Source organism: Microchirus variegatus, assembly GCF_963457635.1.
Source record: "Microchirus variegatus genome assembly, chromosome: 19".
NCBI classification, from domain to species: Eukaryota; Metazoa; Chordata; class Actinopteri; order Pleuronectiformes; family Soleidae; genus Microchirus; species Microchirus variegatus.
Window position 1 is genome coordinate 16,406,879 of NC_139820.1, and position 27,891 is coordinate 16,434,769.

General features: G+C 38.2%; 5 protein-coding genes across 5 annotated transcripts; all 5 read right to left on the reverse strand.

The window, feature by feature from the left end:
• Positions 1–72: 72 nt before the first annotated feature.
• Positions 73–2,409, reverse strand: LOC310941007 (olfactory receptor 52Z1P-like; the record flags this gene model as incomplete). Its single annotated transcript, XM_083906078.1, has 3 exons — positions 73–139; positions 219–298; positions 1,471–2,409. 3 exons carry the CDS (start codon positions 2,407–2,409, stop codon positions 73–75), a joined length of 1,086 nt encoding a protein of 361 aa, XP_083762204.1.
• Positions 2,410–3,049: 640 nt separating this feature from the next.
• On the reverse strand, positions 3,050–3,858 carry LOC310941008 (olfactory receptor 52E8-like; the record flags this gene model as incomplete). The annotated part of the gene is made up of 2 exons (XM_083906079.1): positions 3,050–3,337; positions 3,379–3,858. The coding sequence occupies 2 exons, from the start codon at positions 3,856–3,858 to the stop codon at positions 3,050–3,052; spliced, it is 768 nt and encodes a 255-aa protein (XP_083762205.1).
• Positions 3,859–6,681: 2,823 nt separating this feature from the next.
• LOC310941009 (olfactory receptor 52E8-like) lies at positions 6,682–7,641 on the reverse strand (the record flags this gene model as incomplete). Its single annotated transcript, XM_083906080.1, has 1 exon — positions 6,682–7,641. One exon carries the CDS (start codon positions 7,639–7,641, stop codon positions 6,682–6,684), a length of 960 nt encoding a protein of 319 aa, XP_083762206.1.
• Positions 7,642–10,383: 2,742 nt separating this feature from the next.
• Positions 10,384–11,355, reverse strand: LOC310941010 (olfactory receptor 2AT4-like; the record flags this gene model as incomplete). The annotated part of the gene is made up of 1 exon (XM_083906081.1): positions 10,384–11,355. One exon carries the CDS (start codon positions 11,353–11,355, stop codon positions 10,384–10,386), a length of 972 nt encoding a protein of 323 aa, XP_083762207.1.
• A 2,768-nt stretch (positions 11,356–14,123) lies between these two features.
• LOC310941011 (uncharacterized protein) lies at positions 14,124–18,126 on the reverse strand (the record flags this gene model as incomplete). The annotated part of the gene is made up of 2 exons (XM_083906082.1): positions 14,124–15,098; positions 17,197–18,126. The coding sequence occupies 2 exons, from the start codon at positions 18,124–18,126 to the stop codon at positions 14,124–14,126; spliced, it is 1,905 nt and encodes a 634-aa protein (XP_083762208.1).
• Positions 18,127–27,891: the final 9,765 nt, after the last annotated feature.

Here is a 27,891-nt window from a genome sequence, read left to right on the forward strand (position 1 = left end):
AGCAACCTGACTCACAAACATTGAATACTGAAATTGAACAAGGAGGTGTCCCCCAAAACCTGAGTTTGCACCTTACTCACGGGGACACTTGTAATTAGAGGGACGCTGGGTCTCTCTGTCTCTCTCTTCCACTTTGCCCCTGGTGGTCACGGGGAGGGGAGACGGGTTTGACGACAATGACACAAAAAACCAACCAGCGTTGAGATAACTGGACTAACGTCAACGTCGTGTTCTTATCCGGTGTCCAGTCAAACTCAGTGGGTTCACTGTGGAGGTAAAACCTCATCATCTCTGAGCTCTACAACACAAACATTTTAACTACAGAGAGTGTTAAAAAACATACACTGCACTGATAGTTTGGTTCCCTCCAGTGGACAATTCAAGTTTAATTTTAAGGGTGATTTTATAACAACAACAACGATAACAACAATCAAAGGGGAATTTTTTTTTTACACATATATACATATACATACAGACAATTGTATTGATTAATATAATTGTCTTCCTAGATGTAACATGTTGAAATGAACTAAATTGAGTGTGAAGATTTATTAACTTGACACCATCATGCTTGTAATAATTCGACAATAATATCACCATTCTATAGGAAATCAAATATCTTTTGTTCATATCTTTTAAATAACTCTACACCTGGAGAGGGTAAATCTATAAAAGAATACTAAATTGTGTATTATGAATGAATATATCTTCCATATAGCGTTAAATAGTTCAGTTTCCTGCTGACGATTTGTAATTTATGTTGTTAATGTATTCAATATTATTTGGGATATGTACACACACAAATTACAATTTTTTTTTAAAGAGCCCACATTTATCACAGTTAGGTTTCAATTCAAAATGAGCTATAAAGTGGTTTATTAATCAGTTCAGTCTATCAAGTGAGAGAAGAAACACTTCAGAGATCGTTGATTGTTGAGCCTGTTCAACACATGTTCAGTAGCAAAGTTCGAAGCAAGTAAGACAAGCAAAGTACTGATGGTGAATCATAATATTACATTTAATGTGTGCACTTAGAATCAAAATCAGGTAAATATATCAGATAAATATATTGAAATAACATATGAAGACTATTTACTGAGGAATAATATGAATTTAAATAAAACAAGAAATATAAACAGGTACAAGGTGGATTTGATCAAAAAAAGAGAACATTTGACCTTGAAGTGGAATTGTATGTATCTGTATATCTGTCTCAGTTTTACTCTGAAATGTTGAATAACTAAATGGAATGATTATCATTATTATAAGTTGTAGATAAAGTGTAAAAATATATATATATACACACTTATTATATATTAGGAAGTAAAATGTTCCTTAAATGAATGGGAGTGTGTACAAACTATATTTCCACAATAGTTATAGATGAGTTTAAAGAAAACTATACACTGTTCATTTATGACACGTTATTTGACATTGTTTTTTTTGGACATTTCTTTGTGCAGCTGCCACTTTTCTTCTTTGCAATCTCTCTGTCAAAACCTTTTTAATGTCCTTCGTCTTGAGACAGTAGATGAGTGGATTAACTACAGGAGGAATGAGGCTGTACATCATCGTGATGATAATACGAGCGTCAGTGCTGAATTTGAAGCCCAAATGGTTGGAGAGGTAAACGAAACACCTCGGCACATAATAAAGGCAGGTGATGAAGATCTGAGGAGCGCAGGTGGAGATGATTTTGTTCGACCGCTCAACTTGGGACATTTTCAAAGCAGCTACGATGATAGAAAAATACGATATAATAATAAAAGTTAAAGGAAACAGCAGAACGACCATGGCATTGGCAAGAGCGACCGTTTTAACATATGTAACATTTTCCCCGCATCCCAGCCGAGTAATCGATATATGATCACAGTAACAATGTATAATGAGATTGAGGTCACAGTAGGGTAAAGATGAAGCATGGAGCACGATCCCCGTCATACGTATAAATGTTGCAAGGCAGGAGAAGACACAAACAACGCAAACTGTTTTGTTTGTGACCCAAACAGGATATCGGAAAGGAAGCCATATGGCGACAAAACGATCCAAGGCCATGATCAGCAAAATTAACGAAACAATCGCTCCCAAAGAGTGGACGAAGTACATTTGTGTAAAGCAGGCGCCGAACGACGTCGTCATGTCGTTCCACCAGTATCTGGCTATGATTTTTGGAAGCGTCACGGTGCCAAAAGTCATGTCTGTCATCGCCAGGTGGCAGAAGATGAAATACGACGGTTTGCGAAGAGTCCGCTCGAACAGAATCACGGTCAAAATGAAAGTGTTTCCCACCACGATGGCCAGGAAAACGAGGAGGAGGAGAGCAGACACCGCTCCATTGTACTCGGGAGGAAGTCCAGGGAATCCAATGATCATGAAGTCTTTGATGTTTGTCGTGTTTGTGAATTTCATCATTATTTACATGTGTATTAAGTGCAAGCTTTAAAAAGAAAGTAGCTTAATGTCACTGGAAATCAAGCATCAAAAAACATTCCACAGATAATACAAAGTACCTTGTAACTACATGTCCTGTATCATCAGTATACACTTACGTTTTATTCTACGTGTATTGTGTGTGTAGCATTCAGACTGTGAGGTACTCAGCTTTTATGATGTGTGTGTGTGGAATAACAGCATCAGGAGCCAATTCCCAGGTGTACTAAAGTTGTGACGTAGTGTAAAAGAAGTGCTTGTTTTTCTGAGGCACGTTTGGGGGGCGAGGGATTTAAATCTGTGCAAGATATGTGCAAAGATATTGACCAAAACAAATAAATGTATTTGCTTTGATATGTTTTGTCCAGTAAATTTGTCATAAATGTCACAAAAACTGACCGTAATGAACTACATTTAATTGTAATTTAAAGCTCCTCCTCACACAATAATAATTTAATTTTAAAGAGATGAGAAATTATCAGGAGCATGACCATGCAACGACTTAAAATTGATCAAAAACAATCACTCTGAAACATATAGAGAAGTGTCAGCAAAAGAAAACAATACATCCCTTGATTTTCTTATCTGTTACAGAATATTATTTTATTATTGTATTTCATCACGTCTTACAGCTCATGTTAATTTTCCTGACGAAGAATCTCTTTTTCGGATTTTCCTTGATATCCTTGGTTTTGAAACAGTATATTATGGGGTTGATGGCGGCAGGTAACAGGCTGTACAGCATGACCAAGACAATGCGAACCGGAACGCTGAAACTCAACCCAACAATGTTCGCCATGTACACAAAGCACCGCGGCATGAGTTGGAAATACGAATAACAGCCACAATGATGACAAAGTACGAGAACACGATGAAGCCCAGAGGCACCAACAGAAAGAACATGGCCCTAACGAGGGCAACAAGCTCAATCTCCTATACATCAACAACTATACCCACCATCCACGATAATGGCAGAATCCACAATATTCCGCACAGCACTGAAGCTGTGGTGTTGGTGAAAACTGTCGTGTAACGCAGCGGAGTGCAAACAGCTACGGTACGATCGAGAGCCATCACCATCAGGACGAACGAATGAGTCGCTCCGGGAAAATGGACGAAATACATTTGCACGAAGCAGCCGTAAAACGAAACGACGCCGTCGTCGAACCAGTATTTTGAAATGATCTCGGGAAGAGTCGCGGTCCCGAACGCCAAGTCTGTCATAGCAAGGTGGCAGAAGATCAGATACGTGGGTTTGTGAAGAGAACGTTCACATTTGACAAACACTAAAATAAAAATGTTTCCTGCCACTATCACCAAGTAGAGAACGAAAAGCACGACTGATACAGATATATAGTAGTCTGGTGAAAGCCCAGGAAATCCAACGATGAAGAAATATTTTATCCTGGTTACATTAGTGAACATCATGTTCTCTGAATTAACAACAACAAACTCAATGAGAAAAAAGGGAAACAGTCGTTGGTCACTAAGCAGTTGTTAGACACAGCACAGAGTCAACCTCTGTCTCTCGTGTTGTTTCATATAAAACATATCAGTGATCACGAGATCCGCCATCATCTCACCTGAGATGAACTCCAGTCTAACGCCGTACTTTATGCAAACAAGTAGTTCCTAAAGGGCTGAAACCCCAAAGGAGATCCACTGTGACAGGTGACGTGTGGAGTACAAACACCGTTGTTATGTTTAAGTATTTGTGTATAACTTTTGACATGTTTTGCAATTTGTTTTGTGATATAACTCTCCTAAGTCAAGCTCCGGCTCAATATTTACTGTATTTAAACCAAATTGGAGCATCGCTATATGAGATACCTTCAACTAAGATACACTAATGCATGAATGCTTAATTTTGAACAAAACACAATAAAAAATACAAACGTAATATAGTAACTAATTATATCAGTTGACTTGCTTTTTACATTTTGTTTTACAAATTAGTGTTGTGTCGGTCATGAACGATTCGTTCGAAAGAACGGGCACACAGAGAACTGGTGAACTGTGGCTGTGGACGTGAATCTCGCAAACAAACTGACACACAGAGAACTGGTGAACTGTGGCTGTGGACGTGAATCTCGCGAACGAACTGACACACTGAGAACTGGTGAACTGTGGCTGTGGACGTGAATCTCGCGAACGAACTGACGCACAGAGAACTGGTGAACTGTGGCTGTGGACGTGAATCTCGCGAACGAACTGACACAGAGAACTGGTGAACTGTGGCTGTGGACGTGAATCTCGCGAACGAACTGACACACAGAGAACTGGTGAACTGTGGCTGAGGACATGAATCTCGTTCGCGATGTCACTCACTCTATGACGCCGCAGCGCGAACGTACTGCACTCGGGGAGGACGTGAGTCACGTAGCAAGGCACTGGGCTCCTGCTAAGCAATGAACGATTCTGTGAACAAATCTTTTGAACGAATCATTTTAATGAACAGATTCTAGTGATTCAGTACACTCAAATGAACTGAAGTTCCCATCACTATTACAAATCAATACATAATAAACGTTGTTAATCTACGTTGCATGTGTTCATTCCAAGTCACATACAGGGATCAAAAATGTTGTTTCATGCTAGACGCTATCTTTTAAAAAATCCACTGTGCGTTTCAGAACGTTATGTGGCTTACACTGTTATTAGCTAGCTCAGTATTGTTGTCTTAGATTGCAAATGATACAAAAATCTAAACTTCTGTTCGATCAGATGATCGTATTATAAGCTGTAATGGGAGCATGTGAGAATCTGCTATTAGCACACAGCTTTGGTGGTGAGTTATTGTCTGTGATGCTAATGATTTAGCTACTAGCTGAGAGTTAGCCCATCATCAGTTCATTCAGCAACAGACTGAACCATCCGCACAACACCACAGAGCCACTTAAATGTATTTTATTTTATTTTATATTAGAACTATGTATCTATATTTGATCCTTCTACGTCTTAAATATATTACTTTTCTTGTTTGTCATTTGTATATATTTCCATGTATTTTTTTCTCTGGGAACCCCCTGGGATCTTTTCATAGAACCCTCAGGTTCCCTTTGACCTGCTATTGAAAACCATTGTTCAAACTATTACAATAGTTTCTGTCCTGTGGACTAACATGGGGAAACATATGAATAAACAAGTACATAAATAATCTGTGGGACCCATGTTAATCTGTGAGACCCATGTTAATCTGTGAGACCCATGTTAGCTCTTCTTCCTCCTTGAATCTGCTGAAAGACACGTTTGTACGTCCACTTTAGCTTTGTACTCAATCTGTTCCACTGTGAGGTAGATTAGATTAGATTAGGAGTCAGACAGAGACAAATATGGACAGAAAAGGCAATGAAACCGATTTAAAAAATAATAATAACAAAGTGCAAATACTAGATAAAAATGAAGGAATAAAAAAATTAACATTATCAGGATATTTATGTAGTGAACATAACAAAACTAAGAGGCGTAAAAAGTTGCATGAAAATGATTTTTGAATCGACAATGAACACATGGCAAATAAACAATAGCATTATTAAAACACAGCCTTTGTGATTTGCTTGTTGCATTGTTTCCAGGTGTGACAAGAAAAAGATGAATTGTTTAGTCCCACTGCTGTTTGAACAATGTCACTAAAATTCAATTCAATTATGGAATATTGTTTAAAACATGGTGGTCCAAAAGACCCTGATATAAATATAAAAAGGCTTATTCTACGGTAATAAAATCAATGATTTATACATTCAGGTTTTTTTTTTTATTATACACTCATACAAGCACAGTAGACTTTTAACTTTTACATTTGAATAAGAAATAGTGGAAGTTTTTTTTCCCCAACATAATAACTACATACGTATATATAAGTATCATTTGTGGTATAATGTCAGTGGATCTGTAAATACTTTCATCACGCAAAAAATCAAACATGCAATGTCACTTTTTAATGACACACACACACACATAGTGCAGTGTATGTAAAGAAATCACACCTAGATATATGTAGACAATATATATATCATACAAGTAAAACAAAATATATCATACAAACAAATGCTTTTGTGTGTAGATTTGTCTTTTGTATGTGTGTAATATTGTCACTGTTCTGTACATTTTCTTCTTATAATGACCAGTGAATCAGCATGAAATGGGAATTTTGATATCAACACACGTTTACTCTGAAACATATAGAGATCTTAAAGCATCACTGGATTTTACTCATCTATTTAAACAATTTTATATTGTGATCGTATTCCATCATGTGTTTGAGTTTGTGTTCATTTTCCTGACGAGGAATCTCTTTTTCAGATTTTCCTTGATGTCCTTGGTTTTGAAACAGTATATTATGGGGTTGATGGCGGCAGGTAACAGGCTGTACAGCATGACCACGACAATGCGAACCGGAACGCTGAAACTGAACCCAACAATGTTCGCCATGTACACGAAGCACCGCGGCATGTAATAGAGGAAGGTGATGAGGAGCTGCGGCGTGCAGGTGGACAGAGTCTTCATGCGACCCTCGGAGTTGGAAATACGAATAACAGCCACAATGATGACAAAGTACGAGAACACGATGAAGCCCAGAGGCACCAACAGAAAGAACATGGCCCCAACGAACGCAAGCACCTGAACTTCTCGCACATTCTCACACCCAAGCCTTGTGATTGTGATGTGGTCGCAGTAGCATTGAAGAATAACATTGGAATTGCAAAAAGGCAGCGTCAGAGCATCAACAACTATACCCACCATCCACGATAAAGGCAGAATCCACGATATTCCGCACAGCACTGAGGCTGTGGTGTTGGTGAAAACGGTCGTGTAACGCAGCGGAGTGCAAACGGCAACGGTACGATCGAGAGCCATCACCATCAGGACGAACGAATGAGTCGCTCCGAGAAAATGGACGAAATACATTTGCACGAAGCAGCCGTAAAACGAAACGACGCCGTCGTCGAACCAGTATTTTGAAATGATCTTGGGAAGAGTCGCGGTCCCGAACGCCAAGTCTGTCATAGCAAGGTGGCAGAAGATCAGATACGTGGGTTTGTGAAGAGAACGTTCACATTTGACAAACACTAAAATAAAAATGTTTCCTGCCACTATCACCAAGTAGAGAACGAAAAGCACGACTGATACAGGTATATAGTAGTCTGGTGAAAGCCCAGGGAATCCAACGATGAAGAAATCTTTTATCCTGGTTACATTAGTGAACATCATGTTCTCTGAAACAGTCGTTGGTCACTAAGCAGTTGTTAGACACAGCACAGAGTCAACCTCTGCCTCTCGTGTTGTTTCATATAAAACATATCAGTGATCTTCTCCAGTCTTACGCCGTACTTTATGCAAACAAGTAGTTCCTAAAGGGCTGAAACCCCAAAGGAGATCCACTGTGAAAGGTGACGTGTGGAGTACAAACTACGTTGTTATATTTAAAGGTGCATTATGTAATAAATATAAAGCAACTGTCAATACAATCCTCCTAATATGTCACAGAGACTCAAGAATAATGCTCATATAACAAACTGAACTCACCAACAACAACAGTACAGACAAAATATTTGCATTAAAAAAAATATTTTGCAGACTGCAAATCATGTTTATGTTTTGAAATCATGTTTTGGCATGTGGCGCCACCTACCGCCGTCTACCAATCATTGCAGTCAGAAGAGTCTCAGCTGCCGAGCAACCACGGGTTGCCAGTTACGTCAGAAAACGAAACCTAAAAGACCTCGGTATTTTGAATTTGAATGTAGTAACTGTTTTTGGCCACATTCTTACATATGGCACCTTTAAAGGCCACATTATACTTCTCCGACTGCGTAATACGTTATCCGTCTGCGTCACCACGTAGACCACTCGAGCCTTTATACTTCTGCGTCGTGGTGACGGATAGGCGCTGCAATTTCCCGCCCGATCACTAGGGGTCGCTGCGCAAGGTTGTTGTGCTTTTGGCTACAGTGAGCAATGGCGTCCGAGGGAGAAAGACTGTTGTTGTTGAAACAGTGGCCGTTGTCACTTTTCTGTGTCCCGGACCGCAGTTTTAAGATAATTTGAGGCGAGAAATCAGCCATTTAGAGTCTAAACATGTGCTGTGTGTGTTAAGATATGACGTATTTATAGTTCGGCAGCGACGAAGTCGGCGGTGTTCAGCTCCGCCCTCTGTAGACGCTCGCTGCTCACTGTGAGCCGGCACAGAGCAGCTTCGCTCGGCCTGTTCCTGAGGACCAATCGCAGCTCTTGCCGTCTCCGTTGTCCCTTGACGGAGTGACGGACACTTAAAAAATATTCCGTGCACCCGAAGACGACGCAGAGGCTCTTCGCGGGTTCTGTGTCGACGCAGAGGACTCTGCGTAGCCTACGCAGAGCACTTTACGCAGGAGTATAAATTGGGCTTAAAGGGGAAATAAGTAGTTTATAGTGCCATCTAGAGGAGAGGCTGAAATTTACAACAGAGACCTGCTGCTCTCCTCACCCCCTCCCTTCCCTGAGCGCTACGGTATCCGCAGCTGATCAACTGTCGTCCTCGTCGTCTTTCTCCGTGTCAGCAGATGAGGTTCGTGAGGTGAGGGAGAGGGCGAGCTACCGCAGCCGTAGCAGACGAAGCGGAGAGAGAGGAGGCGGGACTTCCGCTACAAGTAAAGAGACGCTTGTTTTGTTCTCTCGCGTTTGTCCTTACAGGTTCCGATAGAAACATGGCGTCTCGCTGCTAACAGTGGCTATGCAACCTTTTTGAAACACTACGAAAATGAAACAAAACCTATTATACAGCGACTAGACAATGCAGGAGCACATAATATGTATAAAAAAGTGGATTTTGGGATTTTTTATAAACCCATAAATACTACATATTGTACCTTTAAGTCTTTGTGTATAACTTTTGACATGTGGTGCAATTTGTTTTGTGATATAAATCTCCTAAAAACCAGGCTACAGTACATCCAGAAAAAATAAAATGGTTTTACAGATTAGACAAGATTTGACATCACTTGTTACAACACCAATTGTGTCCAGTTGTGGTTTGTATTTGGAAAAAAATATAAATTGTCTATATTGTGTATCACTGCTGTATGGAATATGAAACAGGACTATTTCAATCAATCAATCACTCAATCAATGTTTATTCATATAACTCTTTACAATATCTGCAAGGTACTCACATAAAAATAAATAATAAAAGAAAACACTCAATAGCAGGAATAAAAACACAATAAAATAAGATTAAATACAATGAGAAAATGTACAAGTAAGAACAGGGCAAAGTGTCACAAGGCCACTCTGAATAAATAAATATCTTTTGAATTTACTTTTAAAATCTCCCAGGTCAGTGATAGAACAAAGGAACGCTCGCCCCTCCCCCGCACCGTTTGTATCATGACCAGGGGACAGTAACTGTTGACCTTTTGTTAAAAGCTCTGCTAAATAAGGTGGAGCGAGGCTGTCTACTATTGTGACTTGGCACCATACCAATAAAGTTGATATGACATTGAAATGTGTTGTGTTCATTTACATCTGTTTTTCACACGCTTGTCATTAAAGTGATGTCATCCTTTTACCTTGTATTTTATTCTTAAAATGTCATTATATTTTGTTGTGTGTTGCTTATATTATATCTGTGAAGGCATTATTATTATTATAGTAGTAGTAGTAGTAGTAATGTTATTATTATTATATGCAATCAAGTATTATTCGTTATTGTATCATACCTTTGGCCTTTAATTTAAAAAACAACATCCCACTGAAATTGAGAGCTGATTTTACAAGACATATGGCATCAGAAACACACAAAACAACTGAATCGGAAACATCTGAGGAATTTTTCTTCATAACTGCATATACAAGTATCAGTTGTAGTATAATATCAGTGGACACGTGCATATACATATCATACACTGTACACAACACACATGGAATATAATCTTCACACATTTAATCCCATTTCTTGCTAATCAACTGGACCTTTCAGACTGAAACTTTGATCTCGACTCTAACTTTAGTCGCTCTCAACCTCTTCATCAACATCTGCTTGATGTCCTGAGTCTTAAAACAGTAGATGAGTGGATTAACGGCAGGAGGCAAAAGACTGTACAACAATATCAGCAAAATGCGAACGTCCAAACTGAAGGAAAAGCCGACTGTGTTTGCGACGTACACAAAACATCTGGGCAGGTAAAACAGACACGTGATGAATATCTGAGGGCTACAAGTGGACAAGGTTTTCTTGCGTCCGGCGGCGTTGGTCATCTTCACGATGATGACTATGATGGACATGTAAGAACACAAGATGAACGCCAGAGGAACCAAGAGACAGAACATGGCCATGCAGAGAGTCGTGACCTGGACGATCCTCACGTCCTCGCCGCACGCTTGACTCGTGATGGAGATGTGGTCGCAGTAACACTGAGCGATGACGTTCGATTTACAGTAATTCAAAGGCAGCGCTTGGAGGATGATGGTGATGAGCAGAGGCAGAGGGATGAACCAGGCGAAGCCGCAGAGCGCCGAGATGCTGTTGCTCGTCACGAGGACGGGATAACGCAGCGGGACGCATATCGCGATGAATCGATCCAGGGCCATCACCAGCAGGATGAACGAGGTCACGGATCCCAAATAGTGGACGAAGAACATCTGCAGCAAACAGCCGTGAAACGAAACCGCGCCGTCGCCGAACCAGTATTTGGAAATGATCTTGGGGAGAGTCACGGTGCCGAACGTCAGATCGTTCAGCGCCAGGTGGCAAAACACCAGATATGTCGGTTTTTGGAGAGACTTCTCACACGAAACGAAGGCTAAAATGAAAATGTTCCCAATTGCGATGGACAGGTAGACGACGAAGAGCAGAGCCGACACGGGTCCATAATACTGAGGTGAAAGTCCAGGGAATCCCAGGATGAAGAAGCTCCTCGTCCTCGTCACGTTAGTGAGGATCGTCATCGCCTCCAAGACAAAGAAAGACCTGTAAATCATCATAATTTATAACATGTGAATGATTAAAATTGAAGTATCAATATCCATGAAAATGACATATAACATTTGCATTAACATTATAATGATCACATACATTCACTCTTTTCTCTACCTTGTGTGAATCGCACACAAATGTTATTTTCCAACATTTATTTCATGGATTATTTGATTTTCTGAGCTTTCCATGAAAGTCAGAGTCTTACCTCTCAGATCGGACACCAGACACTGAGAGATGATGTGCGTCCTGCTCGTGTGATGCTTAATATCTGTTCTCCACAATGTCTGACCGTGATTATACCCAAAAGGATCATATCCTCAAATGATTCTCCTCCACAGCGCCCACTACGCACACCCTGTGGTATCAACAACACTTACATCATGAACATCAATACAAAAAACAAAGTCACTAAAACAACGTCTTCTGCCTACACAGGATTATCAAAGATAAAAATTATTTAATGACAGCACAGTCTTTGTTGCTATTAAATAAAGTTTGTTAATCTTTAAATATGATGCAGTACAGCTTTAAAGCTATAGTTCTTACGTTTTAAGTTGAAGATTTTTGGTCCCCGATTCGGTCCTTTTGACAAACAATTGTTTTCCTTCAGATTATTATTATATCCATGGGTTCACTGTCATATTTGAGGGGGTTAACATGCATAAAAACACTTGAAACTCTGCATGGAGTTTCAGGTCTGGCAAAAATGCGATATTGGCATTATCGCTTGGGCCTGTGAGTTGCACCAGGACTCTATAGTGTAGATGGAACAAGCCAAGATTAAGTTGCACTGAATAACACGAAACATAATGGGAGCTCGTAATAGACCAAGACGAAAAAAAAAAGTGCAAATTGGGACCACGTCCTCAACTCAACAGGAAGTCAGCCATATTTGAATTTGGCGTCCATCTTGGCGATTGGCACGCTTTGTTAATGAACAAACTCATCTGAGCCCGTTCATGTACCCACATAAAAAAAATGTGACACTGTGTACTAGACACATCAAAGCATAAACATTATCAAAAGATTTTGCAGATTCAAAAGGGCGAATTTTGACCATTCGCCACCAAACAGGAAGTGCCCTATAACTTCGCCATACATTGACCGATTGCCTTGAAACTTCATACGTGACACGAGAGGGGGTGAACGAATAAAAGTGAAGACTGTTGAGTGAGGGCGATGATGAGGTCAGGGAAGTGCTGCACTCCCAGACTTGTGTGGTCTCCCACAGACACAACAGAAAAACAGAGATAGAGTTGTGTGTCGTCCCTGGATTAATCAGCATTATGTGAACTCATTTTATAATAGAATCAAACATTTTTGTTGTTCCTGGAGGGCAATTTGGTTTGCAACAGTAATCAATTCACCAATTGACACCATGACATAAATACTATACATAAAAACCTGACAAAAATGTTATTATATATGCACAAAACTAAAACTAGACTAAAAAAATTGATACATATAGTCAGTTGTTGTTATTGGCCCAAACATTTGTCAGACTTTTGTTTCAGAGGGTGATGTGGGTCAGCGAGGATGACATTTGCGCCTCTGAAAGACTTGGTAGACCTCGTCAAGGTTTTGAATTTAACACATTCATTTGCATGGAAAAGTTACAAACTACAGTTTTAATAGAAAATGTAGAATACACAAAGAGAGATGGACTATCTCTATTTTTTTAACACTTTACACAAAATGTACCTCCATCTATTCTCCCCTTTTTCATGTTCAAATACACACAAATGCACCAAGAATATAAAAATACAGTATTTGATATATGTGAGAACAAAGCCTGGGATGTTTATGATTTAACTTATCTGATGTTCTCATGATGAAGTTTTGATAAAACAGGATTTAAACTAATACAATTTTTAACCGAATTTAAGAATGCAGTGTGTGTCGGTTTATATTGTTCAACTAAAATTAACAAAGAGACGAAGAGAACAGAGTCAAAATGACATTTATTGACATATTATAGAACAAATTTAAAGTACAAACATCTAAACTCAAAAAAACACAAATTCAAAAAATCTGAGGATTATACACTTAGAAAAAGATTAAGTGTAAAAATGTTATATTCAATTTCAACCCAATCAAAAATAATTCAAATGACATTAACACAATATTTACCTTTAATTTAGTGGAAAGTCCCATTAACACGAACACAAACAAATCTCTACGGTGCAGAGATTGAAAAAGAGAGAAAAATGAACGTGTGAGTAATTTTACTTCATAGTTGTAGTATGAAGTACAGCATGTGCAGACCAGTAAACACATATCCATGGTAACATTACAGTAATAAGATGTTATTTCCAAAGTAACAGTCTTTTGCTTGTGGTATGGAAATGAGTGTGACTCAAAATTGATAATTAACATATTATTGTACTAAAGTTTGTCACAAAAACACATTTCTCATAGTTATTACCTGTGATTACTAAAAAATAAAAGAGATTAGATTAGAATTGAGTTCTTCAAAAGCAGAGTTGGAAGCAGACAGTACAACACTATGATATAAAATAAGCAATATAAAATGTACAAAATATTCAAAATGAAAAAAGTACAATAACAATACTATGTGAACAATGGAGCAGGTTTGCAAAACAACTGTTTTTATAATGTACTAAAAGATAATAATATTAAACCTAATTTATACATAATTACAAAATAATTACCATTCTATGACCAAATGTTGGTATTGTCCTACTGTTTGGTTCATTGTGTGCTTTTTAAATTGACATTAATACGACAATTTTATCTCGATTCCAATTTTCCTTCTATTCAACCTCTTTATCAACATCTGCTTGATGTCCTGAGTCTTAAAACAGTAGATGAGTGGATTAACGGCAGGAGGCAAAAGACTGTACAACAATATCAGTAAAATACGAACGTCCAAACTGAAGGAAAAGCCGACTGTGTTTGCGACGTACACAAAACATCTGGGCAGGTAAAACAGACACGTGATGAATATCTGAGGGCTACAAGTGGACAAGGTTTTCTTGCGTCCAGTGGCGTTTGTCATTTTCAAAATAACCACGAGGATAGAAATGTAGGAAAACAAGATGAACGCCAGAGGAACCAAGAGACAGAACATGGCGACGCACAGCGAAGTGATGGCGACGATCCTCACGTCCTCGCCGCACGCTTGGCTCGTGATGGAGATGTGGTCGCAGTAACACTGAGCGATGACGTTCGATTTACAGAACGGCAGCGTGAGGACGTGGAGAACGACGGCCACCATCAGAGGCAGAGGGATGAACCAGGCGAGGCCGCAGAGCGCCGAGATGACGTTGCTCGTCACGAGGACGGGATAACGCAGCGGAGCGCATATCGCGATGAATCGATCCAGAGCCATCACCAGCAGGATGAACGAGGTGACGGATCCCAAATAGTGGACGAAGAACATTTGCGCGAAACAGCCGTAAAACGGAACGACACCGTCACCGAACCAGTATTTGGAAATGATCTTGGGGAGAGTCGCGGTGCCGAACGTCAGATCGTTCAGCGCCAGGTGACAAAACACCAGATATGTCGGTTTTTGGAGAGACTTCTCACACGAAACGAAGGCTAAAATGAAAATGTTCCCCATTGCGATGGACAGGTAGACGACGAAGAACAGAGCCGATACGGGTCCATAATACTGAGGTGAAAGTCCAGGGAATCCCAGGATGAAGAAGCTCCTCATCCTCGTCACGTTTGTGAGGATCATCATTTTCAAAAGGAAGAATTAGCAAGGAAAAACATGAAATAACAACCTGCACGAACAGAACAAGTCTGAATTATTCAACTTAAATGAGACAATCAATATTAAACAGTTCAAATTAAAAGCACCACGTGATAAAAACCTCACGAGTCTAATGACTCAGTTTGAATAAGACTCTTACTTTCGAAGAGCTCAGTTTCCAAATGCAGGTCAGGTCAGATCAGCCTTTTATCAAGTTTGATCTTTAAAGGTAGGGTTAGAGATCCTGGAAACAGTTGGAGCAGTCTACATTCTGAATTCAAAAGTCCAAGCCCCCTTTCTCTAGACCTCCCTCCGAAACTACGTCTCCAGAGCACAGTAATGAACGCGCAGCGAACATGGATTCACGAGCACTTATATTATACTTTTATACTTTTCGCTAACTTCTTTGGATACTTGGCCACCAACAAATACTCTCGAAAGATCACAAAGACGAGTAGACACAGAGCCACCATGGCATCACTTTGCAGCCCTTTCTGTTCTTTCAGTTGTCGTCACCGTTCAAACGCAGCACCGATGTTCACTCTGATCTTGGATCGCTCTGCATCTGCCTTTTTCTTGGCAGTAGCTTCGATCGCAATAGGGAACATTTTCATTTTAGCCTTTGTTTCGTGTGAGAAGTCTCTTCAAAAACCTGGTTTGGCGATGGCGTTGTTCCGTTTTATCGCGCAAATGTCCTTGGTCCACTGACCATGACCTTGTTCATTCTGATGGTGATGGCTCTGGATTGATTATCACGATACTTTTCATGAAATTTCCCACAAAAATACATCTTTTGTTTGCGACTAAAACCTGTTGTTGGCACCTTTTCTGGCATAACATTGCTGCAACTCTCCCGTTGGATTTAGCAAGCTAGCGTTAGCTCTGGCGTTGTATTCTGAGCATGTGCGATTAGTGCAGGAAGAGGGGTACGTGCATCAGGGAGAGGGCGTTTAGATGGCAATTTGATTGATGCATCACGATCTGATTATTTTGATTGGATGGTGTTTTTACAGGCCTGTCCTTTTCCACAGCTGACTGACATTTTTGTGGGTTAATTAACTGGTTACAATCAGTGTGAAGAAGATTTTTAACCCAAAACCCAAAGTATGAACTTTAATGTTGTTGCCGATCAGAATGAGGTTTGGTGATTCATGCTGAGTCTGTGAAGAAACTATTTTCATAACTAAGACTTTGAATGTTTGCAGAAAACCTCACAGTGACAATAAACCAAGAAGAAGTTCCTCCCATAAATTTGTCACTCAAAAAAAAAAGTCAGTCTTAAAACCATGAGAACATAAATTACACATTTATATTTTTTATTGTTTGACTGACACAACAGAACAGCCGTACATCAACATTTTTTTCATTTTTCTCTGCACTGCTAAATTAAAATGAGTTGGGAAAAATACAGTAGAATCATTAAGACTGTAATTTGTTAAATGTTTCTATAACCTTTATGCCTTTGTATGCAGTTGTTCTTACTGCTCTTATTATATTATGAGGAACTTCATATGCACCACATGAAATAAAGACACACTTTTCCCATGGTACAATAAAATATTACAGTTTACATGGTTATTGAATATTGCGTAATTAACAAAAAATAAAATATGTAATTACTTAAAAAATAAATTAGAAAAAGGAAAACATGCTCGGTCACAAACTGCAGAAACCTTAGGCGAAATAGTCTTTTTCGTGTATTTTTAGCTCTTATAGTTTTGTAAAAAGTATTTTAATGCTTGTTTTGTACATTCCCAGTCATATTTACTTTATACACAAAGTAAATACTGGTGACCTATGACAGCTGGGATTTGCACCAGCAGCTCGGCAAGCCTCATGTGGAGGATAAAGCGGTAGACAATGGATGGATTGAAATCAGCAAATACATGAGAATAAGAAAAAGAAAAATACGGTCAGTCACAAACTGCCGAACTTTTAGCCTTTTGTGAAATGACCCCTTTCAATCTCGTTCTCGCATTTCTTTAGCTGTTATTACATTTGGACACATTCACATTTACTTCCTCAAAATAAGATATAAATAAAAAGATGCTCAGCCTCAAACTGCAGAAACGTGTGTTTTCCGTGTAACTTTGTTGACGTGTCTCCACAGACTTTCCCTCATATCTTGTGCTCTCAGGCAGTAGATGAGAGGGTTGACCATCGGCGGACAAAGACTGTACAACATGATGATCACGATTCGCACGTCGGCGCTAAACCTGATGCCCACGTTGCTGGCCAAGTAAACGAAACACCTGGGTAAGTAATACAGTGAGATGATGATGAGCTGAGTGCTGCACGTGGACAGAGTTTTCAGGCGACCGCTCGAATCCGCGATCTTCAGCACGGCGACGATGATGGAGCCGTACGAGAACGCGATGAAGGCCAGCGGCCCGAGAAGAAAAACCAATGCCATGATGAAGGCGGGGAATCCATACGGCGCTCGGTCGGTGCACGCCAGCACCGTGATGCCGATGTGATCGCAGTAGCAGTGATTGATGACGTTTGACGCGCAGTAAGGAAGAGGATACGCTCGGATAACCATCATTAAAGGACCGGCGTTTGCTACAATCCACGCCGCGACACTGAGAATGTGGACGGTGGACATTTTCAGGACATTTGAGTATGTGAGAGGGTGGCAGATGGCTAAGTATCTGTCCAAAGCCATGAGGAAGAGAATCAACGAGTTCACCGAGCCCAGATAATGGACAAAGTACATTTGAATGAAACAGGCCATGAATGAAATGCTCCCTGAGTCAAACCAGTACTTACTGATGATCTTTGGCAACGTGGTGGTGCTGAACAAAGCGTCGGACATGCAGAGATTCAGAATGATGAAGTACATGGGTTTGTGGAGGCGACGGTCGGCGGCAAACAGGAGAACGATGGTGGCGTTTCCGAACAACGTCAGGAAATAAACCAGGAACAAAAGTGCAGAGACAAGACCGTGGTACTCTGGATGGAGACCGGGGAATCCTGTCAGGAGGAACTCAGTCACACCGCTGTGGTTTCCCTCTGACATAGTGGAGCGGGAACGTCCTGGACAACAAAGTAATCAAAGTAAACTAAGACAGACTTTAACTATAACCACTTTAACCTGACCACAATTCAAATATTACTCCTAAATTAACCCGTTCCTCAGTAATGAGGAAGTTCTGCCTCATCAGGACCAGGTTTTGGTCTCGGTGACGACTTGCAAGGTCAGTTTTGTTGCCAGAAAAGGTCCTAAAGAGGTAACAAATAGGTAAATACAAACATATTTCAACTCATACATATATCGATTCAGAATAAATAGATTGATTATTTCTCATATATATGACTGACTGTTTACTAAAAGACTTTATGTTGTCAACCATTTATGAAACTTTTATTGGCCCAAAAGGAGGAAATTGACCAGCACTCATTGCATTAAAAACATAAATAAAATAAATAAATAAAGATAAACAAGACCAATTATCAATTACTGCACAGGACTCCATGAAACTCACCTTTAAAAATACATAAAGCATTCATAAGGCATGAATTATTTCAGGAATGACTGAGACAAATATCTACAATTATCATTCATATTATTCTTTTTTTTAAATAAATAAATAAAATAAATACATCAAGAATAAACACATAAGTTTCTCAAAGCCTGTCGCAGCATATTCTACTATCTCGCATCCGTATTCTACCTTTTATGAAGTCTGTCAGCATGACTCCATATGAAGTACGGTTGGAATCCATCCCATCTTTTCTCTTATTCTCTGAGGATCACTGTCGATCTATTGTCTCTACGAACAGAAATATACAATTTCTACATCATTATTTAAACTTTTGAATTCTAAAAAGTCACATTTTTACTCTAAAATCCTTCTTTTTAGTTGTGTACCCGTATCTTGTGCTTTTGCTGACTTAAGTCCGTGGCATACCCGGCGGAAAGTACGAAAGTATACCAGGGCCTTTAACATCACATGGTACATGGCCAAGTGTATCCTCTATTTGTTGGACAGTCTTCAGGGATGCGGAAGTGGCTTGTTACCATTTTCTCTTGCATTTCTCATTCAGTCACCATTAAAAGTCAGCTCTGCACACACTGATGTCTTCTTCTTCTTCTTTGCCCCATAAGTCCTGGTAGGCTGTACCCTAATGCTGCATTTCTATCATGGTACGGTTCGGTTTGGGTCAGGCTTGTGCTTCAACTGAGAACATTACCTGGTACATGGTAGGCAGGGTGTGTACCTGTGCGACGACAATGAATGACGACATCGAACGAGACACAACAGACACGATGGAGGACGTTCAGCAGCTCATTTTGTGTCTGTTTGTCTCAACAAGACGCCAGGCTTTGTATGAGAATGGACTGCGGGAAAAGAAAGTTTGTGTTTTTCTGTCGCCCCACCAGCTAACTGAACGTGCCGTACCATTTTACCCTGGTACCTGGTTATTTTGAGGCTTTTCCAATAGAAACGCAAAAAAAACCACATACCGTTCTGTACCAAACTAAACCGTTCCACTTGATGGAAACACAGTCTAAAGTTACTACTAACATTTTGAAAAATTTTTGAAATCACAGTTCCAAGTTCTTGAACACAGACAGAAGTTGCGTGAGGGCAGCATCTGTCTCTGTTTGTTTCTCCATGTGAGACGGGGCAGAGGTGGTTCATTTAGCTACTGATTTCACTCACATTTCTCATCCAAACATCACCAAAGTTGGTACGACACAAACCGGAGCCTTTAGTGAGTCACCTGCCAAATTTGAATCCTGACAAGCAAACTGTTGGACATTTATGTCATTAACAGACAGATGTTCCTTGACTAAATCCATCCATCCATCCATTATCTACCACTTTATCCTCCACCGAAGGGTCACAGGGGGTGCTGTGCCTATCTCAGCTGACATTAGGCGATTGGCGGGGTTCACCCTGGACAGTTCGCCAGTCTATCACAGGGCCACATATAGAGACAAACAACCATTCACTCTCACTCTCACACCTATGGTCAATTTAGAGTGACCAATTCACCTAATCCCCATATCGCATGTTTTTGGACTGTGGGAGGAACACGGAGGAAACCCACGCACACGGGGAGAACATGCAAACCCAAAAACCTGGGTCTTCTTGCTGCAAAGGCAAGAGAGCTAACCACTACACCAACCGTGGGCCCCTTGACTAACTCGAGGGATTTAAATTATACAACTCAGTTGGGACACACTAAATGTGTTAAAGACATTCACCTTGCAATTGCTAATTGCTAGATATTTTAATTTTATTAAGCTAATGGCTCATACGTTCCCACCTGGGTAAACAGGTGCCGTCTAATAAAACTCCCCGGTGTGCAGCTAAACTGTTACTCAGGGCCGTGTGTTGATTTCCCCCAGTGATTAATCGCTGTCTCTCAGCACAAATGTGTTCAACAAGGCAACGAGCTGGCAAATGGGTTTTTTCAATTCAAATCAGTGACGGTTTGTTTTTCACTCCGTAGCAGAAGCAAATTGAGAACAACAACACCCTTTTTGGTATGTGAAGGCCACCGTGGTTCCCTGATGTGCTTTGGGAAGGAATGAGTAAGCAGAGGAAGAGGAGTCCACCATATTTGTTTCAATCTGCAAGACCAAGACTTACTGGGTGAAATACTCTAAATACACACCTTGTCCCTGATCTTGGTCCTGGTCCTGGTCCTGGTCCTGGTCTTGGTCCTGGTCCTGGTCCTGGTCCTGGTCCTGGTCTTGGTCTTGGTATTGATCTTGGCCTTGACATTGGTCTTGAGGTTGACGTTGGTCATGGTATTGTATTTGGTCTTGACCTGGACTTTGTTTGGAATTGTTTTTGGTCGTTGGGCTTCATCATGGCCTCACTCGTCTTGGTGTTGGCCTCAGACATTGTTTTCAACTAGACTTGGCTCTTGGATTGACTTTTCTTGGTCTTGGTCTTGTTAATGGTCTTGACATGACTTTGGCTTTGGTTTTAGCTTTGGTCTTGGTCTTTGTCTTGGCCTTGTTTTAGTCTTGATCTTGGATTTTGGTCTTGGTCTTAGCCTTGATTGTCTTAGTCTTGATCTTGATTTCAATCTTGATCTTGGCCTTTGGCTCGACTCAATCTCAAGCAGTAAAAGTCTTGGTAAACTGTGGTCTTGGTCTTTGTTTTTCCGTGACCTAATCCAGATTCCACTATGAAACCATTTGCTTAACCATATTTGTGAATAAACTTTATTTAGCACTGAAAATATTGGGGGTGTTTGTCAAAATCTACAAAGGACCATCACACATACGATCTGTTTTTGTTCTCATCAACAAGAAGCAGTAAGAAACTTTGTTTCAGTAAATGAACAACATGTTTACTTCTGTGTCACTGTCATCACGAGTCGACATGAGAATTCATTAGGGTTTAGTGACGCACGCACATCTCATCTCACACACATGGACCCATTAATCGCTAACAAGCTTCCTCTTGAAACTTGTAATCATCCGTCACTCTGACTCTAAGACAAACAATAACTGAATGTACATGGAGCCAAACTAAAGTTAGTAGCAAGTTAGCAGCATTGGATGTCACCATTTAATTTATCGGTATTGGGGCCAAACTGAAGAGAGCAAAAAGTAATATTTCGAGAATAAAGTTGTAATATTATGAGATTCTTTTGAAATCATTATTTTTAAATGAAATGTGTCATTATTAAATAGCTATAGAATGCAGATGAGCCTTGCAGTCGACCACTAACAGCCATTTCCTCCTCCACAAAAGAATGAGATTCTTACTTAGAAACTTGTACAATGTTAAGTATTTATTTATTTGTGAATGCTCACGTTACGCTCTGCATTCCTACTGTTGATCAATCTGAGATTTTGCTTGAATGATATTTACGACTTTATTCTCATAATATTAAAATATTTAAAAAATTATTCAGTTCGGCCCTGATAGTCCTGTCGTACTAACATCAGTCATTTGTTATATTACCTACTTACACATACTTCCTTTTATTCTGTGAATTAACATTTGGAACCTTTGGATCTGATTTTTTTTGCATTTAATTAACTTAATAAATAGTTAAATGAATAATGTTGGATGTTGTGAATTTGCATTGTTCCAAACATGGTGTAACTGAACCGAAGACAATGTTGAATGAATAACATCCAAATGCGACATACGTTTGTCCATAGTCGATTTCTACTCTGACTATCACAGCTGTGGTTTTCCAACCTTATTTATGGTTACGCTCACACCTTATGAATGATATAACCAGCACTATTTTTTAACCCTTTAAAGCCCAAACCATTAAATAATTGACAGAAAATTCCAATTCTTTGAAACTGGAGCCTTTATTGGTCCTTCTGAACAAAAAATACACAAACCAATCCAACAAATCCAACAAAAACAATGCAGCAATGGACCTGGCAAGGTGAGAGTCTGGAAGACATAACATTTCAGTTATTTTTTACTCATTTTGCAGTTCACAACCTTTTTATTTTGAGTGATTGTAGGCTTGAAAACAGTTGCTCAGACAAAGATGCTCTCTGCCTTTCTCACAGTACACATGGGCAAAGTGGCCTACGCAGTGCTTGCATCTCTGTCGGGTTTCCCATCATTTTATACATTTTATTTTTAAAGGAAAAAATTGTCACACTGCTCATGTGGGGGCGCTCAAAAACAAATGTATCACATATACGTTTGGCGTTATAGGCGTTAAAGTTAACCGTTATTTATACAGGTAGTTTCAGACAAACACAACTATTGGATTAATCCAACCATGGACGGCTTCAACGTTCAATGTGCCGGTTCTAAACACAAACGTATTATTAGTACTTACACTTACACCCAATTTTTCTATTTTATGTTTCCCCAAAAGAACTTAAAATAACCACATCAACTGACCAAAGATAGAAAATCATCCGCCCATGTTCTATCACTTTATCCTTCACATGATTGAGAAAAGAATAACACAACACAAAGGTATTATGTGAGTTTGAGGAAGAGTGAAAGGCTTCAGTGTCACATCACTTTCTACTTGAGGACATAACAGTTCAGTGCTGCCACCTGTTGGTCAATCATTACTCTGCACGTTAGCAGCAGGAAAAGGGGACAATGTTTTTTTATCAAAGAGAATGAAATTGATTGTAAAATATGTGTTTTATGAGAAGAAACAAAGGTCATTACATTACATTATATACAATACTGTTACATTACAGTGGACGAAAAGCAGATGTTACATCATGAGAAAAAAAACACCTACTCTGCCACAATTCATTCAATAAACCTAATCAAAATCAATTTTCATTTTACAGATGCATATATATATATATTTACATATATATGTAAGATTTTTATATCTATGTATATATATATATATATATACATATATACTATGTATAATATATATATTTATATATGTGTGTGTGTGTGTGTGTATGTATTTATTTATTTATGTATATATATATATATATATATACATATATTTTTTTTAATTTTGGAATGTCCTAGCTTGTCCATACAGTATACATGTATGTATATACTGTATAATCTCTTCACACATTATACATGTTAGAAAATAGTGGCTTCATAGAAAATAGCCACGTAGCCACGCCGATCAAGATCAATACTTTACCGTTCACTGGTTAGTATAACTAACTAAACACCTGCTTCTTCACTACACTGTCTGGTTTGCGAACTAGCCGAGACGATTTTGTCCTTAAAAATGTGAAAACACCCAGAAAAGAAGAACAGAGTCTCCTGCCGTGAGGCTGCAGTACCACTGACAGAGTCAGGGGGAGACAAAGAGCAGTATGTTGTTAAACTGTGAACAAAGTGATGGAGAAGCCGCTTTGTCTACATTTTTGTTTGATACCAGAGCGTTTAGGTCCTCATTGCTTTGGTCCTCATTAAAGTGAACGTGTGTGTGTGTGTTCTTGTTGGTGTGGCTTTGTGAGGACCAAGAAAAGAGTGAGGCAAAGTGGGGACATTTTGGGAAAAATTAGGACATTTTGGGAAAAATTCGGACATTTTGTTTGGTCCTTACATCTTTAAAGGGCTTTTTGGTGGTTAAGACCTGGATTTAGGGTTAGGGCACGGTCTAGAGAACGACTGGAAAGTGTGATTCCAGTGTCACAGCTGAGAATGAACATCGTTTGTTTTACATTCTGTAGTTTTGATTTTGTTGTTCTTCATAATGTATATATATATATATATATATATGTACATACACTACACACTTTATGTCCTGTGTATTGTGGCCAAGGGAAACTAAATTCAAAGTATTTATATGTACTGCACATAAAAATATAACATTTAATTCATTTAGAAACCCATTGTCAGAGGATACACTTTTTTAATAATTTTACTGGGATTTGTGTGTGCGTGTGCGTGTGCGTGTGCGTGTGCGTGTGTGTGTGTTGTGAGTTTTTTTCACAGCAGCAGTTGTTTGGGTTTGAAACACAGGTGAAACTAATCACTCCAATCAAGACGCTTCCTCTATAAAACACAGCCTGTGCACGGCAGCCATTTTGTCTCACTTTAGCTTGAAAAGCACAGGGGTTCTGTTCAGAGGGGAATATAAGCGTCAATCTGTAATTTGGGTAAAAAAACCAACTTTTATTTAACAGAGAAAAAGACAAGGACAATGAAAGTGTGTGTTTTTCATTTGGAATGATTTAAAGGTCACAATAAAAATGTGTGTGTGAATAAAAAACAGAGAAAGACAAGTCATTATAACAATATTATGGACTATATTTGGTGACAGGAGAAACATTATTGACAAGTGTTGAGAAACATTGTTTGCAGTGACTAAACCTTATAGACTGATGCTGCAATTTCATCCCCCTAACCTGGTACCAGTTAACGTATCATTTATGGAACCTTACAGAACATGGTTTTATAGTTACTTTTCATAAATTTGTTTTAATTTGCAAAATACAATGAGGTTCGTTAGTGAAAATAGTGAAAATGTATGAGGGGCCGTGAAGGCCATAATTCCTTTTTTTCCCTCTCACATACACAATTTTACCTCTCACATACACAATTTTACCTCACACATTCACATACACAATTTTACCTCACACATACAATTGTTTTACCTCTCACGTACTCTCTTTTACCTTTCACATACAATGTTTTACCTCTCACGTGTAATGTGTAAAAACATGTAATGTGAGAGGTAAAAACATTTAATGTGTGCGGTAAAAACAAACCTCTCACATTACATGTTTTTACACATTACACGTGAGAGGTAAAACAATTGTATGTGAGAGGTGAAATTGTGAATGTGTGAGGTAAAATTGTGTATGTGAGAGGTAAAATTGTGTATGTGAGAGGTAAAAAAAATTAATTATGGCCTACACGGCCCCTCATAAAAATGTTTCTGAAATTTTTATCTTAAATTCAACAAATAACATGTTTTAGTTAATTCTGAAACTAAACTGCTTACAACTAATTTAGGGAAACGGGGTTTCGCACATCTTACAAGTGGGAAAAAACATAAATTATCTTACATTTGTGTTATATATTAATATATTATTAACATTTATAGGTGGCATTGTTTAATGACAGGTGCAGTAAGTGTTACACTAAGATGCCAGGATGTTCGGATGTATATGAAAAGACATTATTTATTGAATATTTGTAGGTAGTTTATTCCAGGGAGTTCTAATCATAAAATCTCTTAATTTCTCTTTTCTTTTCTCTTATAATCAGAATATTCTCTTCAACTGTGAGTTAAATCTCTTTTTATTATTATGTCTTACAGTAAAAATGTGACGCCTTTTAGGCAGTGTTACTGTTTTTGCTACTTTCATATAATATAAACGAATATATACACAGGTGTTTCTGTGGAAAATGAACTTACTTTTCAAATACACTTTTCAAAAATGTTTGACTTTATTGAAGACATCATGAGCTCACTCATTTGTCACTGTTGAAAACAAAAGAGTAGCTGTTTACTGCAGAGCGTCTTCAAACCCTCTGAGGATTCATTACCACGTCCTGTGAGGTTGAGGACTCATCTCTCCCGAGGCCTCGACGATGTCTCACATCTTTCCGATCAACACTTCACAAACAAGGGAGGCGAGTCATTAACCTAATGAGCTGAAGAAGTTAAAGAACGAAACAGTTGTTCAGTGTCGGTAAACACGACGGGGAAGAACTTTGTTACAACTGTGACAACATCATGATTTCGTGTGCAACATTAACGGCTTTCTATGAAAGAGCAATAAGGCAAAATATATATATATGTATGTATATATATGTATGTGTATATATATGTATGTATATATATATATGTATGTGTATATATATGTATGTATATATATATGTATGTATATATATATGTATGTATATATATATGTATGTATATATATATGTATGTATATATATATGTATGTATATATATATGTATGTATATATATATGTATGTATATATGTATGTATATATATATGTATGTGTATATATATATGTATGTATATATATATGTATGTGTATATATATGTATGTGTATATATATGTATGTATATATATATGTATGTATATATATATGTATGTATATATATATGTATGTATATATATATATATATGTATGTATATATATATATATGTATGTATATATATATATATGTATGTATATATATATATATATGTATGTATATATATATATATGTATGTATATATATATATATGTATGTATATATATATATATATATATATATGTATGTATATATATATACATATATGTATGTATATATATATACATACATATATATATATATACATACATATATATATATATATACGTATATACATACATATATATATATATATATATATACGTATACTATATATATGTATATATATATATATGTGTGTGTGTATATATATGTGTGTGTATATAAAATTGGTAAAATAGACTGAGTTTGGTTAAAATCAAACTTTTTTTAATTCCAAAAAAAGATCATATGTGACCTCTTCCTTAGATTTTTCGATCTATTTTTTTATTTCTATTATTTTAACATTGATATGTTATATTTATATAAAAATCAAATTTCCAGAAAAGTTGGGAAACCTTCTGAAAATGCACGTATAAATCTTAAATGTAAATATATAATGAGTTGAATCACTTGCACCTTCAATGATCAGATAAAATGTAAAAAAAATAGTAAAGAAAATATTTTTATACAGAACATATAGTATATATATATATATATATATATATATATATACATATATATATATATATAGTATATATATACATATATATATATATATAGTATATATATATATATATATATATATATATATATACATATATATATATATATATAGTATATATATATATATATATATATATATATACTATATATAGTGATACGCAATTTTGGTTATTTTCTCCCGTGTCAAAAAATACCCAATTTTGGATGTCTCTTCCTGTTCAAGTTAGCTTGATCCTTGGTCCTCAGGACACGCCGAGCTAACGCTGCTCTGTGCCGGCCACAATGCGCACCGAGCGTCCACAGAGGCGGAGCTGGTCACCACAACGTCGACAACATCGCTGCCAAACTATAAATACGTCATATCTTAATACACACAGCACATTTTAGTTTAGACTCTAAATGGCCAATTCCTTGCCTCAAATTATGTTAAAACTGCATCCCGTGACACAGAAAAGTGAGAAACGGCCACTGTTTCAATGTTATTCCGCTGCAACAACAACAAGAGTCTTTCTCTCTTGGACGCCATTGCTCACTGTAGCCAAAAGCACAACAACCTTGGATAGCGACCCCTACTGATCGGGCGGGAAATTGCAGTGTGTATCCGGCCCCACGAC